Source organism: Pteropus alecto, unplaced genomic scaffold (assembly GCF_000325575.1).
Source record: "Pteropus alecto unplaced genomic scaffold, ASM32557v1 scaffold12, whole genome shotgun sequence".
Lineage (NCBI taxonomy): Eukaryota > Metazoa > Chordata > Mammalia > Chiroptera > Pteropodidae > Pteropus > Pteropus alecto.
Genome location: NW_006432669.1, coordinates 9,772,102 through 9,789,733, shown reverse-complemented (window position 1 = coordinate 9,789,733; position 17,632 = coordinate 9,772,102). Strand labels below are relative to the sequence as shown.

Genomic DNA, 17,632 nt, shown 5'->3' with positions numbered 1-17,632 from the left:
ATTTGAGTTGAATGCAAATAATTAAGTAAAAGGCATCTAAATGTGTATCTGCTGTCATCATATAATTTCCTCTATTTTTGTTTTGCTTATAAAATGCAAAGCTTTCAATTTAACGGAACAGACAGAATACAATTATTAAACCAAAAAGAAAAAATCTCAAATAATGTTAGTCACACTTGAACCTCTGACTAAAACATATTGAAATTAAAAAATATATATTTTTGGTTTTATTTACAGCTTCTAACCACATGTTAAAGGGATGGTGTTGATCAGGCCAACCACAATTGCATAAGCATGTTCCAAATAACTAACTACCATGACCTCCATCTACTTTGAAGGGTTATTCATAAGTATCTTATTCAACTATTAGCTTCTCAACCCAAAAGGGGTTAGCAAAAGTAACATTAGTGATTTTGTTCCCTAAAAACATAATTAAAGCCATTAATTTATTTTATATATGATGAATTTCTTGTATACTTCTGACTTTAACTTGAATTTAACAGTGAATTTCATGTTGAACTCTGAGTTTTATTTTGATGTTATTATATGGCTTTATTTGCCAGAAACTTCTTTTTAAAAGTTTAAAAAATATTTTAAACACATAGAAAATCATAAAAATATTTTCAAATCTATACATTCCTTCCACTTATTTTTACTAGACTTTGACATACAGCCATGTTTGTTCCATATTTCTAAGCAAATAAACCATAACGGATAGAGTTGAAGTCCTCTGTATATACCTTGCCTTTCCTGTTCCTCTTCTGCTCTCACCTGACCTAGTCATTATATTAAATTTATTATTACATGATTGTTAAATACATATGTATCCATAAATTATAAACAGTTTGTTCTTCATGTTTCCAAACTGCATGTAAAGGGTAACATATTTTATTATATCATTTTGCAGCCTATTTTTTTCCTTCATCATTGGTCTAGGGGTATCCATTTTATTCTTTCATATTTAACAGTTGCATAATATTTTGCTTTATTAACATGCAACAAATTATTTATCCATTCTTCTGCTAATGAACATTTAAGCCATAATTATTATTATTATAACATTACAATAAACATTATGTCAAGTGTCTCCTTATACATCTTTGCATTCTCTAGATACAGAAATGAAATTGCTAAATATCCTCATTCTCCATAATATTGGCAAATAATTCCCCAAAGTAATTCTATCAATCTATGTGCTCACTTGTCACATGTAAGAATTTACATTAAGCCACAGCCTTGCCAAGACTTGGTCCGTTGAGATTCTTATGTTTTCATTTCATATCTTAACCTCAATTGTTTAAGGGTTTTGTTTTGGTTTGGTTTTGGTGTTTTATTTATTTATTATCTGGTAGATTTTTCTACTGCTTAGCTGATAAGCTATAACAAGCAGCTCACACTCATTTGTGGGGATTAGCTAAAGCTCAAAACTCCCAATTCAGAAAAGCACGTTTCTCTTTATGAAACCTCAAATGTCTAAGTATCTAATTTCTTCACCCTTTTAACTTCTATTTCCTGATAAGTTCTATGAGGAAGGGAACTGAAATATGAACAGTATAATAACCACTTGGTACATAGGCAGAGTCTAGGCTAGCATGAAGCAGCTGAGGTCAACTGGCATAAGTGGCTATACCAGGTCCCAAGGAGCAGCAGCTTCCAGGCATCGTCGGGAATTGTGCATCGTTAACAAGCTTTGAATGCATTTATTTAATCAGCCTGAAAGGGCTATTCATAAGTATAAGGTCTTAAGATCTTATTCAACTCTTAGGTAGAAGACTTGTTTCACTTTTTCTGTGTGATGGTGTCAGTAGTAATGGAGGGAGCGGAGTTTTGCACCAGATTTGCCAGGGCTGTTCTTTCACGGCCTTGGGCAAGATCTAACATGCAAGCTGAACAGGAGCTTGATTTATATATTTTCTGGTACCAAGTTTCACAACTTCTGTTTAACAAATAATAAATCAATAATGGTAGTGAGGAAACTTTAGAGGGCCATGTTCCAGATCTAAAAATCAATATACATACATGTTCTCTTAAGTAGGTCTAGAGGGTTTGAGATATTGATTAGTTTGGGGGAACTACAGCTTGCTTGAATATTTCCCTGGTTTAATTCAGTCTGGGGTGGTAGAGACTGAAAAGTTCAAAACCGATTAATTCTAGACTGACAGTAAAATTCAAATATAATTTAAATACAAAGTTCTCCTATTGAAATAATATTTTTGTTAAAAACATGATTAATAGGAACCTAAGCGGATTATTTAACTTACTGATTTTGCCAAGTGCAAAGAGTGAGGGGCTTGCAAAGACTTCTTACCTGACAAATATGCCTGGAAACTGCAGGTAAGACAGTTAGAAACTATGATTTTATAGCTGACATGAATGAGGAGCCAGAGACAAAAAATTCTACTGAATTTTACCTTTAAGCTTTATTTACTTAAAGTTTAAAGTATATTAAACTCATAATGTTCCTAAGTATATTTAACAGAGACTATTGTAGTTTTTAACAATATCTTTTGTGAACGCTAAATGAAAAATGGAAGAATTCTGCTTTACTAGATAAAAGTATAAAACTTTATATTAAAAACACTTTGTTTCTAATTAAAAAAATATTACCTAATAAAACCTAACCAAATTGCATTAAGAGAAATAATAAAAATTACACACATACAGGTTTTCATAATAAACATGTTGAGAAAGTTTTTTAAATCCATTAGTAAACGAGACAACAAAGGCTCAAATTGCTCCATTTATTGCTTTAAAAAGTGACATGGCTCTTTTTTGGAGAAACTAAGATTAAAATCTTGTTTTATTAACTGTTAGATTTTTTTCACTGTGTATAAAACATAACGTATAAGCTTAAGATTGCCTGGTTGTAGATAATTTCATTCCCAATTTGTAAGAACAAGGGCAGCATAGTTCTGAAAATATTAACACACCTCAACACAGACTAAAACTCATTTCCCTTGCTTTTTATACCACTATATTTGACTAATGATACTACATACTATGTCTGTGGTCCATAGCTGCCAGAGACCACAAAACCAGGTACAGTACATGGTTCCTGAATTATACATCATTTGTGTCCTCCCACTCCTTAACAACTGGGCAACTGTGTATGACCACCAGTAATAGCTAAGGTAGTTCTCCTCATGGATTAGAAGCTAAGGTTAAAATGCAAGGAGATGAAAGAGAACCTTTTTAATTCCTTCAGCTTCAAAGGAGAATTTTGTAGCAATCTACAAAAGAGAAAGATCTAGCTTATTGTTAATGATCAAATTTCTGGCACACTATCATTATAGCTGATGCTAATAACACCTACTATAGTGCCTCTCCGACTATATGCCCTCATGTCCACAATTCAACAGGAATTTGAGTGCTTATTATGTGACATTGTTTGAGCTATCTGACATAAAATGAAACTGAAAAAAAAAGAGACCACTCTCATAGGACTTATATTCCAGTGGACTAAGATAGACAACAAATAACAAACAATAAATAAATTACATGGTATGTTAGACAGCAGTAGTGAGATAAAAAAAATTATTAAACTGGGAACTAGAACTATATAAAAACTTCTGAAAAGCTAGTTGCCTAAGGTTAACTAAGTTAAATGTAAGATTAAAGTCTTACATTTAATTTATTTTAAAAATTGAATTATAGGTGACACAGAACCATATATTGGGGATATGAAAATAGATAAACCAGCTTTTATCTTCAATGACATTATAGTCTCATAAGAAAGACTGATATGAACATATAGAGATAATCACACTACAAAATGCAATCTGTTATATTAGCAGTGGAAAATTCCCACAATTCCACGTGTGGGAATGGAAGAGAAGAATGGTAGAGAATGCGACTTATGTAGAAGAAGGTTGGAGTTGTTGTGGGAAGGATTGCCACTATAACCTTTTAATTAGTTTGGTTATTAACATTTGAATGATTATCTATTATTATCTGCTATTATAAAAGAAATGGATTTTTAACAAGAAAGCTAGTTAGGAATACTTAATACTGCAAAATATGGCTTGATTTTTTAAAAACATAGATGGCTTGATTTTAACAGTGACTCAATGTACTCACAAAGTGGAAAACTCCCTGAGGAACAAGATTTGTTTATATTTTATACATACTTTATTGTATAGTGAATAGTTATTGAATTGAATTTTAAAAAAGCTAATCTAACATAACTTCAGGATTTGTACCATTTTTTTTTTTCCCAAAATTTTATTTTTAAAAATGTTTGGTCCCCTAGATTTTTTTTTTTTCACTCACAAAGTGGAAAACTCCCTGAGGAACAAGATTTGTTTATATTTTATACATACTTTATTGTATAGTGAATAGTTATTGAATTGAATTTTAAAAAAGCTAATCTAACATAACTTCAGGATTTGTACCATTTTTTTTTTTACCAAAAGTTATATTTTCAAATATGTTGGATCCCTTAGATTCTTATTTTTGCATTAGAAAAGGCTGTATTTTGTACAAGTTATTTCTTGCTCTATTTTAACTCATATTGACTTTTTACGTAGGTAATACAATCTATCTCTGAAGATATTACACTATAAAGATTACACTATTGAGACTGGAGTTAGAGAATCTTTTCATCACAGTTGAAAAACTCAGATACTAACATTTAAAATTAGTCTAATACCTTAATCTGCAGCTTTGCTTCTTGCAGTCGACCTTTCCATGAGGCTACAAATTTAAGGCTATCCACAGAACAGCACATGGCCCTATAAAAGTAAAGCATCACATGTCAGAAAGAAATAACTCTCACAGAGTAAAATATGAAGAGTAAGAGAAGACAGATGTATTTACAATGTGAAAGTAATAAGATCTTTTAAACTATGTAAAATACCTTAGACTTCACACTATGTTTTTAAAGTTAATTGGTTATGTCAGTCTCCTCTTCGAGGTTGTGTAAGTTTCTTGAGGACAGGGCCTTTCTTTTTTATTTTTATATCCTCCATTTGACCATCATCCTCAAATTCAGGCATATGATGGGTGTTCAATAAATGTTTATTAGCTTAACTGAAATATTAATATTCATAATATAATCTTGAGGCACTGCAGATTAAAATCCCCCTGAATCACTAAACAACTAAATTTTGTCCGGTATATTTTTGAAAGTGTCTCTCTTTTTCCATTCTATCTTGTTAAAAATTATAGACTATATATTATATGATAATCCAAATTTGTTATAAAAAGGAACCTGATCTTAACCATCAAATACTTTTCCCTACCAAGAAGCCTAGTTTGTACTGATCCAACAGAATTTTCTGCAAAATGGTAGTCGCTAGCCGCATGTGGTTATTTGAGCACTTCAATTTCTGAGAAATTACATTTATTTTATTTAATTTTAATTAATTTAGATTTAATTAACTCCATTTGATTTCTGCCTACCACATTAGATAGAAAAGGTCTCGATAAATAAATGACCAAAATTATTTAAGTTTTAATAAAAAAAAACCACTATAATTAAAAGCAATGTCTTTTAAACTAAAAGTAAACTGTTATTAAGTATTAATAAATAACACAAATATCTGGATTCAACAATAAATTTATTCTTGACAAGGGAATGTGATCAGAACTAAATAAAGTGAAGTATAATTACCCTCACAGATAAATAAGTATTTCCTTTCAATTACCTTGCAGTTTCCTGGCGAAGAGCATTGAGAAATGTGTCTGGGTGGAACAGTTCTGATAGGTCAAGTGTATCAGAGAGAAGAGCCTGTTTTTCAGCTCTCTCTACCCAGCTCTAAAGGGGAAAAAAATACACACAGATTTTAAAACTTTGTAAACATGAAAGATAAAGAAAACTATTAAAAATTATTATGCAGAAGTCATTTTTAATGAGAAATGCTTTGAAATGATGTCTGGGGGAAAAAAGATTTCCACTGTACACTGTGAGATCTATTACAATCTTTGACATAATATTCATCCAACACAAAAAAGATTCATCATACAACTTTTTGTTAGTAAAAATCTCAAAATAAAAAGTCTAAAATATGAAACTTAATCTAATATAGAGCATTTCAGTTTGGGTTGGCACTTCTAATGATGACTCACCTCTTGCAGTGTGCCTAGTAGATACTAAGCACCTGGGTCTAATTCCAGAGTCCCCAGGGTCCCCAAGACTTAGCAATGCAAACTGAATTAGCGTTCGTTCTAGATTGAGATTTAACAGTGAGTTTGCCACTTTACTGAATCAAGTATTAGAGTGGAGGGTAATGTCAAGAATAAATAATTTCTTGTTAAAATATATTTTTAAATAGTCTTTTGTACTTATCTGCCATTTTGTAAATCAACTTGTACTCCATTTGGAGAAATATACATCATCGTAAAGTATTTTTAATGAGTATAGTAAAAATTGCCACTTGCAACAAAAACAATATGAAGTTTTGTGCAACACTTACTATACGTTCTCCATATATTAACCAATTTATGCTTACTACAACCCTAATAGTATTAATATCCCTATTTCACGATGAGGAAATAGAGGCAAGGTGAGCTTAAGGTCCTGCCCAAGATCACATAGTTAATAAGTGTTGGAGCCAGGTAATAAAATTAGGCAGACTTAAGTGATTTGTTTCTCTGTAGAATTTCCTGCAGGTGCTATTGTACCTTAAGAGATGGACAGCTTACTGATGATTTCTGAATCAATTTTTATTTCAGTTGGTATGCAGGGATGATATCACAGTAATGTTTCTTATAAAAAACTTGCAGAATCTAATTTACTAAAGTGATTTATTTTGCATGCTTTATAGTCTAGGAAAAAGTTGTGTTAATTTATTATTGTGTAGAAAGGCTGTGTTTCATGTACTACAACACCCCGTTATCTACCCAAGCATTTACATCTGTCAGCCAGGTCTAGAATAGGAAAATTAAAATTGCCAAAGCTAATATGTTTATATTTTATCTTACTGCATTTGACTTACTGCAAAGTAGAGTAGAGTAGAGTAGAGTAGAGTAAAATGCAAACTGAACTAGCATTCCAGATCCAGATTTAACAGTTTGACAGTGAGTTTACCACTTTACTGAATCAAGTATCACAGCAGAGGGTAATGTTCAGGAAGAAAAACTTTTTTATTTTTTTATAGGAACAAAAATGTTCCTATGTCTTTCCTACCAATTCATAATATGATTTCAAATATAGAAAAGGCAATCTCTTTAACAGAGTATAATGATTTTTTCTTGGATATTATCCTTTATAATAATGATACTTCATAAGGTATCTATTTTCAATTAAATAACTCAAAATTATGCTTAGCAGATACTGTTTACTCTCTATCAAATATTTTCATTATATTATCTGACTTCTATTTTTATTAGCTAAACAGTCAACAAATGTTTGCATGACCCTTTTTTATTGTATGCAATATTGCTGCTATTTTAAAACAGTTGTTTTAAAATAGTTGTTTTTTAAAAAATATTTACTTTATAAATATTTCAAATTATACTATTAGTTCATTAAAGCCCTTAAAGTTTATTTTGAATTCAAAAACTCCAAAAGAGTTGTTGCCAGAAATGGGTATGTATATGTCCAAATTAATTAAAAATTAAAGTGTGGCTGATAATCAAGTTTTTATTTTATTAAAGTTTGAATTAATATAATTATTTTCCACAAATAGGAAAACGAATTAATAATGTTAACACAATGGTAGACTGTTTATATGCTTATTGAAACATGTAAGATAAGAGCATCTTTAATAGTTCTATAAATTTAAAAACTAAGATATGTTTTTAGCCCATCAGAATAGCAGAATGAGGAATAATAATGCTCAAATATTGGTAAGTGTGCAACATGGATAAAATTTTAGTAGAAGTATACTGGTTCAATTTTTCCATAAAACATTTTGATGAAATGTGCCAAAGCTTTAAAAATATTCAGGCCATTTTACTCAGTAATTCCTTTACTTGAAATGTAAATTAAGGTAATAATCAAGAGACTATTATACATGGCTTGCTCATTTAAAGTTATTTATAATATTAATTAGAAGCATACTAATAATAGAAATTATAGATTAGAGAAAATAGAAATTAGCTAATAATAGAAATGAATACTTAATGACACCAGAAGATATTCACAACCTAATGCATTTATTAGAATTTAAAAATATATACATACTATAAAACTAATTATATAAAAACATTAAAATACATCATTTTGGCTGGGTCTGGCCTATAGTCTATTGATAACTGTCTTCATTCACATGTAATAGCAATTATTTAGTGTAAAATAAAATGCATTAATAAACTGATGCCATTTTGTTTCATTTTAAGGCACTGTGTTTCTTGGAAAAGAGTGTTTGAGGCAAATAACAATTTAGGCAATTGTTCTTCTCAATGTGTCTTTTACATTCCTTCATCTTTTCTTCAAAATTACTTAGTATAAATTTAGAGGCTTAAGAATCAGATAAAAATTCATCCAGAATTAAAATCTAATTTATCCAAAAAAAAAAAAAAAAAGTACCTCTAGTTATTGTTTTGAATGAAATAAATAAAACATTGACACTTAATAGCATGTTAATAACCCTGGGTATAACAAGTTTCTCAATTTATTGGATAAACAGATGGTAATAAACTATAGCTCATCAGCAAGGTAGATTACTACTAGGAGTTATATTGGAATTAAAACCTGAGAATCATTGAAGAGGGGGTAGGAGAGAAAAAAAACCTCAGTATCATTAAAGACAAATAAAATATTTCTTCCTAGAGTTTGTTTAACCAACTTCAAGAAACAGTGGGTATACTACTAAATACTTGCCATTCTTTGAGTTTAAATTTTTTCTAAACTCAAACCTGGGTTTATATCATTATTTTTCATTAGATTTACTAGTTATATGAACATGGAAGGAAAAAATAAATGATCTCATCCAAGTTTAGCCCTTTGAATCTCAATCTCAAGTCATCTACAAGTAAGCAGATATTTGAGATGAGATATAAAATCTGCCTAGAGTTCAAGAGAACAAGAATGAGTCAGAACAGTTTCCTGGGGAGCTAATCATTTTGACTATATGATCCTTACTATTTCTTTAAACTTAATATCCTAATTTTTCAACACAATATTAATATTTTCTTCCTGTTTAAGTCCTTGATACAGTGAGTACAGAATCTCACTCCATGGGGGTGCAAAGAAATTTTCTGAAGGATTTTCAAACTCTGTAAGTAATTTATTATTTGTTAGGCATTCTTTATAACTCTGCCTCTGGTATCTTAAAAGACTTAAGGTTTATTCTCTGAATATTTATCAGGCAATTGCAAATAATATAAAAAAGAAAAGAAAACCAAAAATTGCTGATACTTTTGGTCCCACTTTATTGGTTAGTAGGTAGATCATCAAAAATATCTGGCAAAAATATTTGTCAAAAATGTAAAAAAAAAAAAAAAACCACACACCCTAATCTTTAACAAAATAGGTAAGGAACAAATAAAAAAAAAAAAACCCACTCTAATTAATGAGATACCCAAAAGAAACAAAATATTAGTAGCAAATCTAGGTAACTTATGAAGTTGAAAGCGTATTACACATTTCTCCTTGCTTAGAAAAAAAACATAGCTACAAGAAACCTTTTAAGAAGAATAAAGTCTGACCATGTGGTTTAGTAATGAATACAGACTCAGGGACAAATTAACCTCCAATATGAATTCTTACTCTATAAAGCTGACTGGTATAATTTTTAAAATCTGAACCATTCCCTAACTGAGTTCTGTTAATGATCTCTTCTGTTGGATATTTGACTCAAAAAAAAAAAAAAAAGCAAAAACAAAAAACCTCACTCTATAAAAAGAAGCTGAGGAAAACATTAGCCTCTAGAACTGTCTTAAAAAAATGATTTTTGCTAGTTTTGTTTATTAACTTAATAGACATGGTCATACCTGGTTAGAAACAAACTATAATGTTATCTTACCTTTAAACAAGAAAATCTTAACTCTTTCTATCCTTAAGATATCTGCCTAATAAAATATTGGAAAGTCTAGCTAAACATGGTATTTTTTAATTTGAAAAAACCCAAAACCATAAATATGGGTCCCTAGGATCAGTGTTTGACACAAGGAAGTGTTACTTTTCAATAGAATTGTGGTTTTCTTTCATAACCTTGTAAAGAAAATTTTGATTATCTTGGTTGTTTCACTGACTTTTCTCTCTTATTTTCCCAAAGACAAAAATGAGTTAAATTTCATGGGTTAAACCCAAACAGGGTTCATGCAGAACCTGGACAACCATAAGAAACAAGATTAGTAGTAATGGCCTTTTACATAGTGCTTAATTTTTAGTGTGGCAAACCAGGGATCTATATAGTTCACTCTATTTATAGGTGTCTTCCTAATGATCAATTATAATTTATAATTTATGATTAGTCCGAGTTCCTATTTGTGTACAAGGACCTATTTTTTCTTTCCAATAATTCTACTCCTAAAATTAAGTCCTTTTTTCTCTTGTATCATTAATTTTTCGATCTTTATTGGATATAGATATGGTGAAATGTCCCCATATTAAAAACCAGGCACAGCCAAAACTAAACAAAAAACACTCCCTTGGTCCTTCTCCTTACCAGCTACCATCTGTGCCAACACGTAAAAAAACTTCCTAAAAAAAACTGTCTAACCACTTACGGTATTTGACACAGTTGATGACTTTGACCTTTTTAAAACACTTTCTTCCTTCAGCTTCTTAATCGCCACAGTCTCCAAGTCTTTCTACTGTATTCATTCCTAACTAGTACTATTTGGTTTTCATTACTGACAGCTCCTCCTTTCCTGGATTTCTCAATATTGGAGAAATCCCACTATTTGGTCGTCTTATGGTCATCCTTATATACTGATGACCCCAATTTTAAATCTCTTACTCTAATCTCTCTCCTTCACTTAACTCTCTGACATTTTCGCCATGATATCTAAAAGGTATCTAAACTTAATGTGTTCAAATCAGAAATCTTCATTGGTCAAACAATCTCCCTCTTCACTAAGAAATCTGCTCTATCAACAGTATCCTTTAGCTCAATGAAAGATTCAACCAATTGCTTCGGCCAAAACTTTGACATTATTTTTCATATCTCTCTCCCATGTCCCACAGTCAAATCCGCAGGTCAAATAGAATCTTACCATTTCTTCACCTCCACATCCCCCACCTTAATCCATAAACATCATAATTATTTGGATTACCTTGCTTCCATTCTTCCTTCCTATAGTTTATTCTTCACACACTAACAGAATAATCTTTTAATCTCTTAATCTCAATTCACGGACTTCCGATGTACTCAGACAAAATTTAAAGTCTCCTAGCAAAGCCTTCATCAACCTGTCATGGTCCCTGGTGACCCACTTATCATCATCTCCGGTAGTACTGCTTCCTATGTATATGTACTAGACACCCTGGCTTCCTTTTTATTCCTTAAGCGAGCAAAACACATTACTGTCTCAAAAATTTTGCATTTGCTGGTCCCTCTGCCTAGATTTTTATCCCTCAGATATGTTCATGGGTTGCTTTCTTACCTCATTTAAGTTTCTGTTTAAACATCGCCTCATTAAGAGAGGCCTTACATGACCACTCACACTAAAATGTTATTCTCTTTAACCTAACTCAATTTCTAGCTCCTTTAATCTACATCAATTTTCTTTATAACATCCTGATTTTATTAGAAGTAAAGTTCAGTTTAGCTTCAATATTTGCCTGAGATCTATTGTTTGCCTTCACCTTCTGGTAGGCCCAATATATAATGCCTACATAAAATTGTCCTTACATCCTAGAAATGAATAACATAAATATTTACATAAGCACAAATGTTACTACATGTATAGATGGGCATTTTATATGCCACTTGAAGTAAAAAATAACATGTGCTCTATAGGTTAAAATTATTTTATTCTAAATTATAGTATGTATTTATTATTGCAAGAGTAAAATATAAAAAAAAGATTGTAAAACGTTATGTAAAAAAATTAAAAACTCTAGAGTTCAACAAATAAACAGATCGATAACAATCCAAATACTAGGAGAAAATGCAATAGGTAGAGCAGGAATAATGTTAGAAGCATTTTAGTCAAGAACTAGTAATACAAATTTAACTAAAAGTACAACATACATATTGGGCTATGCTGAAATCTGGATCTCTGTAAAATTTTTTGACATACTTGTATTGGCAACATTAAATTTTAAGAACAAAATTTAATTGTAGGGTATTAGTTCTATTTAACTGTGAGTTCTTCACGGGAAGTATGAGTTGGGAATACTCCCTGTCTTGTGAGGATGAAGTAATAATGCACTATTTCAAAATGAATATCTTTGCCATCTCAAAATTTCTCAAGGAGGAAAAACATCTCTAATGTCATTCACAAAACTATCAACATAAGTCATCTTCGATCCAGATATCAAAATAAAATGAAATTTGTTTAAGCTGTAGATCTTATGTTCAAAGTTCTTCCTAGAAAATGTATTACTGACATATATTTTCCTAAACTATTTTACTATATAAAAACAAATTAATATTATTAACAGTATCATTAAATAGTCTACTTCAAAATTATGTGCAATAAACAATTAGATAAGCATATACAACCCCAAATGCACATATGAAAACAAGGACCTAGTAGACCTATATAATCTGATTTACACATGTAACAACATATAAGTTAACAATGAAACCAATCACTGCTTTCTTTGCTTATGAAGAGTTTTCCGGTTGCAAATAGCTATCAACAAAATGATCTGATAGAAGATACATTATAGAATGGAAAATCAGCATGCACTTATCATTGACAATGGAACCAATGTGGTGAAGGATATGTTTGATTTGGAAATTAAAAGTACACAATGTTTTGTTCACAACCTTCTATTATGTTTTCAGAAATAATAACAGCATTTGATAGGACAGACTTATTGATTATGGCAGAAAAACTGTCAACCACTATTATTGTTCTTCTTTAGCCAAAGACAAAACTAAATGGCATAAAAGACATTTGCAATTGCCTTGTTATATACTAATAAACTATGCTTAAACAAGATGTAATAGAAGCCTTTAACTGGTAAAACCAAGGAGAGCTTTGAAGCACTATTTTGAAAATAAGGGCACAACGTAGCAGATATTACTAACAGAATCACTGTTCACTTGCAGGGCAAGTAATTTCTTTGCTAGAACCTACTGATTCTTTAAGAAATCAAACTTGTCATAAGAGTTTAAGTATTCTTTGCATGTTTTCTGCTGTAAAGATCCTCTTATTATGCTACTCCAGAAAGATGATGAGATTGGTATGCATATGACGAAAGCTGAGATGCAGATAAAAATTCATGGAAGATTTTGTTATCTTGAAAGCCAATTATGTTGCTGTACTGTCACATTTCTAGAACCAAGATTTATCTTCTGCAATCAGTACGAACAGCAGTTTATAGGATTGCTTCTTTAACATTGTGGACCATCACAGACCATGGACTACTGTTTAGTATTCCAAATGTGCAAGATAGTTGACCACGGGGAGAATTTATCATCTGACAGTGTTGAGAAATTACTGTCCCTATACAAAATCTGACTCCTAAAATTTTGCGATATTACTGCTACAGTAATAGCTATATTTTACTGGATAAAATTTCAGATATGTAAACCCTAAATTCATTCTATGATAGTGATAATCCAGTTTAAAGTTTGGCTGTATTTTAATCTAAAACATCAGGATTTTGGCTAAGATGTATTTTTCTATGCAATTCTAATATTAATAATTTATTTGTTTATATTATCTCCTTCACTAACTGTAGAGATTCCTATTTCATGTTTTCTTTTCTGCTGTGTTTTTCCAGCTCTTAGAGAGGTGGATGGCACATAATAAAAGCTCAATAAATAATCACTGAATGAATGTTAAAAAATATATATGAATAAAATACATCCAAAAAAGTCGCTCTTCTAGCTTAGTATATCAAAATAGGGATGCTGGAGGTTTTAGACTACATATAACTTTTCCAATTTTGTTTATGTAAATCTTCCTATGAATAATTATATTGAGTACCCACTATGTGTAAAAAAACACTGTACTAAAGACTGCGAGAGTTAAAATGAGTTAGAAAAATTAAGAGTTTCCTTTTTCAGGAATGCAAAGTATACAGAACTTTCAAAAATAGAGAACAACAATCCAGAAAATGAATAAACAATAAACTGCAATTTTAATAGGATTACTTTTTAAAGTTTGGGATATTAAGACAACGCAAGTTTTCAAATGTTAGATTGTGGAGTACAGTATAAACTATAATGTTTATTGGGTCGATTTAGATAGAAGCAGAAATCTCATATAATGGATACTATACAATACATCTTGGGAGGGTAAATCATGATTGGGAAATATGAAAGAGATTTATGTCAGTTTGTTAAGATTAACTGAATCAACAGAAATTTATTGAAAAACCTACTTATGCGAGCCACTGTTCTACACGCTTTTATAGAGCAGCAAATAGACAAAAATCCCTACCATTATGAAGCTTACATTTTAGTGGAGGAATACAGAGAAAATAAATTAAGTAAATAAGTAAAGTGTATTTTATATATTTTATATTACATGGAGATATAGGCTATGGAAAAAAATAAAGAAGGAAAAGAGGATAAAAAGTATCAAGGAAGGGGCAGAGTTGCAATTTAAAATAGGTCAGTCGGGGAAGTTCCCACTGAGAGGTGATGTTTGCACAAAGAGATAAAGAAACTTCCTTGCAGATTCTGCGGAAGCATACTCCAAGTAGAGGAAACACTAAAAATAAAGTTCCTCTGAGGGAGCGTGCCAGGTTGATCGCTGAATAGCAAGGAGACCAGTAGGACTGGAACAGAATAAATGAGGGAGCAAAAAGTCGGAGAGGAAATGAGAGGGGTAATGAATAGGCCTGATCTTGATTTGTAGGTTGTTGTAAAAATTCCGTTACTCTGGATGAGAAGAGAAATCATCAGGAAATTTTCCAAAAGAGGAGTGATAGAATCTGACTCACACTTTAACCAGAACATTCAGGCTGCTGGGTTGAGAACCAACCAGAAAGGGACAAAGATGGAAGCAGGATGAGTTAGGTAGCCGCTGCATTAACAATGACTTCAGTTGAGGTAGTAGCTGTGAAAGTGGTGAAAGGAGTCTCTGAATATATTTTGAACATGGAGGCAAGATAATTCTTCTGGTAGAATGAATAGAGTACGACAAGGGAAGAGTTAACAATGGTTCCAAGACTTCGTGCCTGTGCCACAAAAAGTATGGAGTTGCCACATACTTTTATGGGAGTAACTGAGGGTAACACAAGTTTTTTCAGAAAGAGCAGGAGTTCAATGTTTAATATATTAAGTTTGAGATGTTTATTAAACATCTAAATGAAAATACTGAGTAAGCACCAGAGTTAGGAGAGAGGGCTGGGCTGGAACTATAAATCTGAGAATAATCAAAGTTTTAGTGGGATTTAAAGTCATGAGATCACTACACGCAGAGTATAGATAGAAAAGGTCAGAGGACTGAGCTCTAGAGAATCCAGCATTAGACATGAGGGAGCAGAAAAGTCAGTGAAGTAGACAGATAAGAAGAAAACGGAAGTATACAGTGACCTGGAGGCCGACTTATAAAAAGGTTTTAAGGCAGAGAGAGCGACTTTCTTTTTTAAATATGGCTGATGGGTTATGGTATGATCAAAAACTCCAGCATATTATTATGAAAGGGTGCTTCAGTGTGAGTTCTCTCATTTTCATATAATTCTCATAAACTATTTAAGTACTCTTGAATTTGAAGTTTTATTTTTCCCATCTTTAAAATTGAAATAATATCCACCACATATGTCATATTACTAGATTCCATGTAAAGTACATATATGCCTGACATCCAATATGTGGTCAGGTCTTGTTAATATTCATTTTTTCTTTCTAATCTTCACTGGATCATTTAAAAAGTTTGAATATATGTTTGAAGTGGTGCACTGAAAAAAAAGGAAGTGATCTGAAGTTCAAATTTAGGTAACTAGTACAATTTGCTGCTAGGGAAGTGAGAAGAGCTATTTAGAGAGATCCAAAAGGGTATAATGAGACACATTTCTGATGTAGAAATGTCAGGTATGACTCCTTAGAGATATGATAGGGTTAAAGGGGAAGTAGTAAGAGCTAGAGTCTCATAGATTTTTTTTTTTTTTTTCAGTAAATCCATCTTTCTGAAGTGGGCAATAGAAGTAAAATGCAATGTAAAAAATTTTTTAAAAAGCCATCTCTGTGGCTAAGGTAATAATGGTAATAATAAGCGTCTTAGCAGACATTCTAGAAACTAAATATTAATTTGAATGAAAGACAGGAAGCAGAACCTAAAAGGAATCTCAGGGAAACACAAGCACAAAGGAGGTCTAAGGGCTGATACTAGAGAAAAATTTGCTTCCCAGCATGGCAAAGTGCTAGGGGTTGGAAGGAAGCAACATAATATTAGCATCTGCTGGTAGACGCTAATACATAGTGCCCATCTAATACATAGTGCCCAATTTAGGCCTAATTTAGACTTAATTCAGGCCACTGCAGGAGGACCAATCTGGGGACAGTGTGGACAGGAGATAGCAGTGAGAGATTCTATTTTCGGTACTTCTGCTATTTACTCCCATAGAACTCTACTCCCTTTATCGTTTTGATTGTTATTGTTTATTTAGTTGCCTTCCTTTCCTGATAAACTCTAAGGATAGTTCATATGTCATGCTGAATGGCATTTATTAACAATAACAACAATAACTAATTCTATTTATTTCTTAGATCTCCCCAGACTTCAAGGTCCCTAATAGTTTATATGAACAAGATTCCTTCATAAGAGGGAAGGGTGGTAGGATTTGGTAGTATGTAAGTATGCCCTAGCTTGAGTTAGGCCAAAAAAACTGAGTAGAGTTCAAGTCACCGTAAATTTTAACATGAAAGACACAGTACTTAAGCAGAAGCTGTCTTAAATAATAAGCATGAAAGCTTGCCACTGACACTTGGCATTCCAACTCTGGTTAGCAGTAGAAATACACAGGGGAGACATTCAGGAGTCCATTAAGATTAGAATCCTAGGTCTGTTTAGCATACCTAAGCCTAACTGAGTACTAGGGATGAAGGACTATATACCCTAGCTTAGATGAAATCAATTCATGAGCTAGGTTGGAACACAAACTGCAGGTATAGAGTCAAGGGATCCAACAATGAGAAGTTGAGATTATAAAGAAACAAGAACAAAGGCAGATGCTGACACCATGAAGATTTATGAACTGGGTAGAGAACATACTAGAATTTAAAATGATCAACACAGAATATACTGGGGAGACATCCTACAGGGGCTGTTCTGCAAGCAAATGGCAAAGTGACAAGTAGAAATCAGGAACCAAAGAAACTCTCAGATGTTATTTCTGAAGAAAAGGTAGAAAAATTTGAAGCCAGGAAAATAATTCTAAGGTCCTAATAGGATATAACCTATCTAGTCTACTCTTTAGTCATTTATTTATTTGGCAGACAGTATGCTAGGTATTGGAACTACAGTGGAAGTTAAAAAAAAGAGAATCCTTGCTCTAAAAGATCTTACAGAGTGGAGACCAGAGAATGAATAATGCCAGGCTGCCTGAAATACACTATGGCTGAATTTCTTGGGCACCTAAGGATTCTTTGGCTTTCTCAAAATTACCAACATTCAG

At 31.8% G+C, this 17,632-nt stretch overlaps 1 protein-coding gene across 2 annotated transcripts in view; it reads right to left on the bottom strand.

Moving 5' to 3' along the window:
- DYNC2H1 (dynein cytoplasmic 2 heavy chain 1) overlaps nucleotides 1-17,632 on the bottom strand; it is a 258,081-nt gene that overhangs the window by 12,747 nt on the left and 227,702 nt on the right. For both annotated transcript variants that reach the window (XM_025043743.1, XM_006907520.3), the window contains exons 86-87: nucleotides 5,646-5,755; nucleotides 4,649-4,730 (exon numbers count right to left, since the gene is read on the bottom strand). In XM_025043743.1, coding sequence (XP_024899511.1) covers nucleotides 4,649-4,730; nucleotides 5,646-5,755 — 192 coding nt within the window. The remainder of the gene's footprint in view (nucleotides 1-4,648; nucleotides 4,731-5,645; nucleotides 5,756-17,632) is intronic.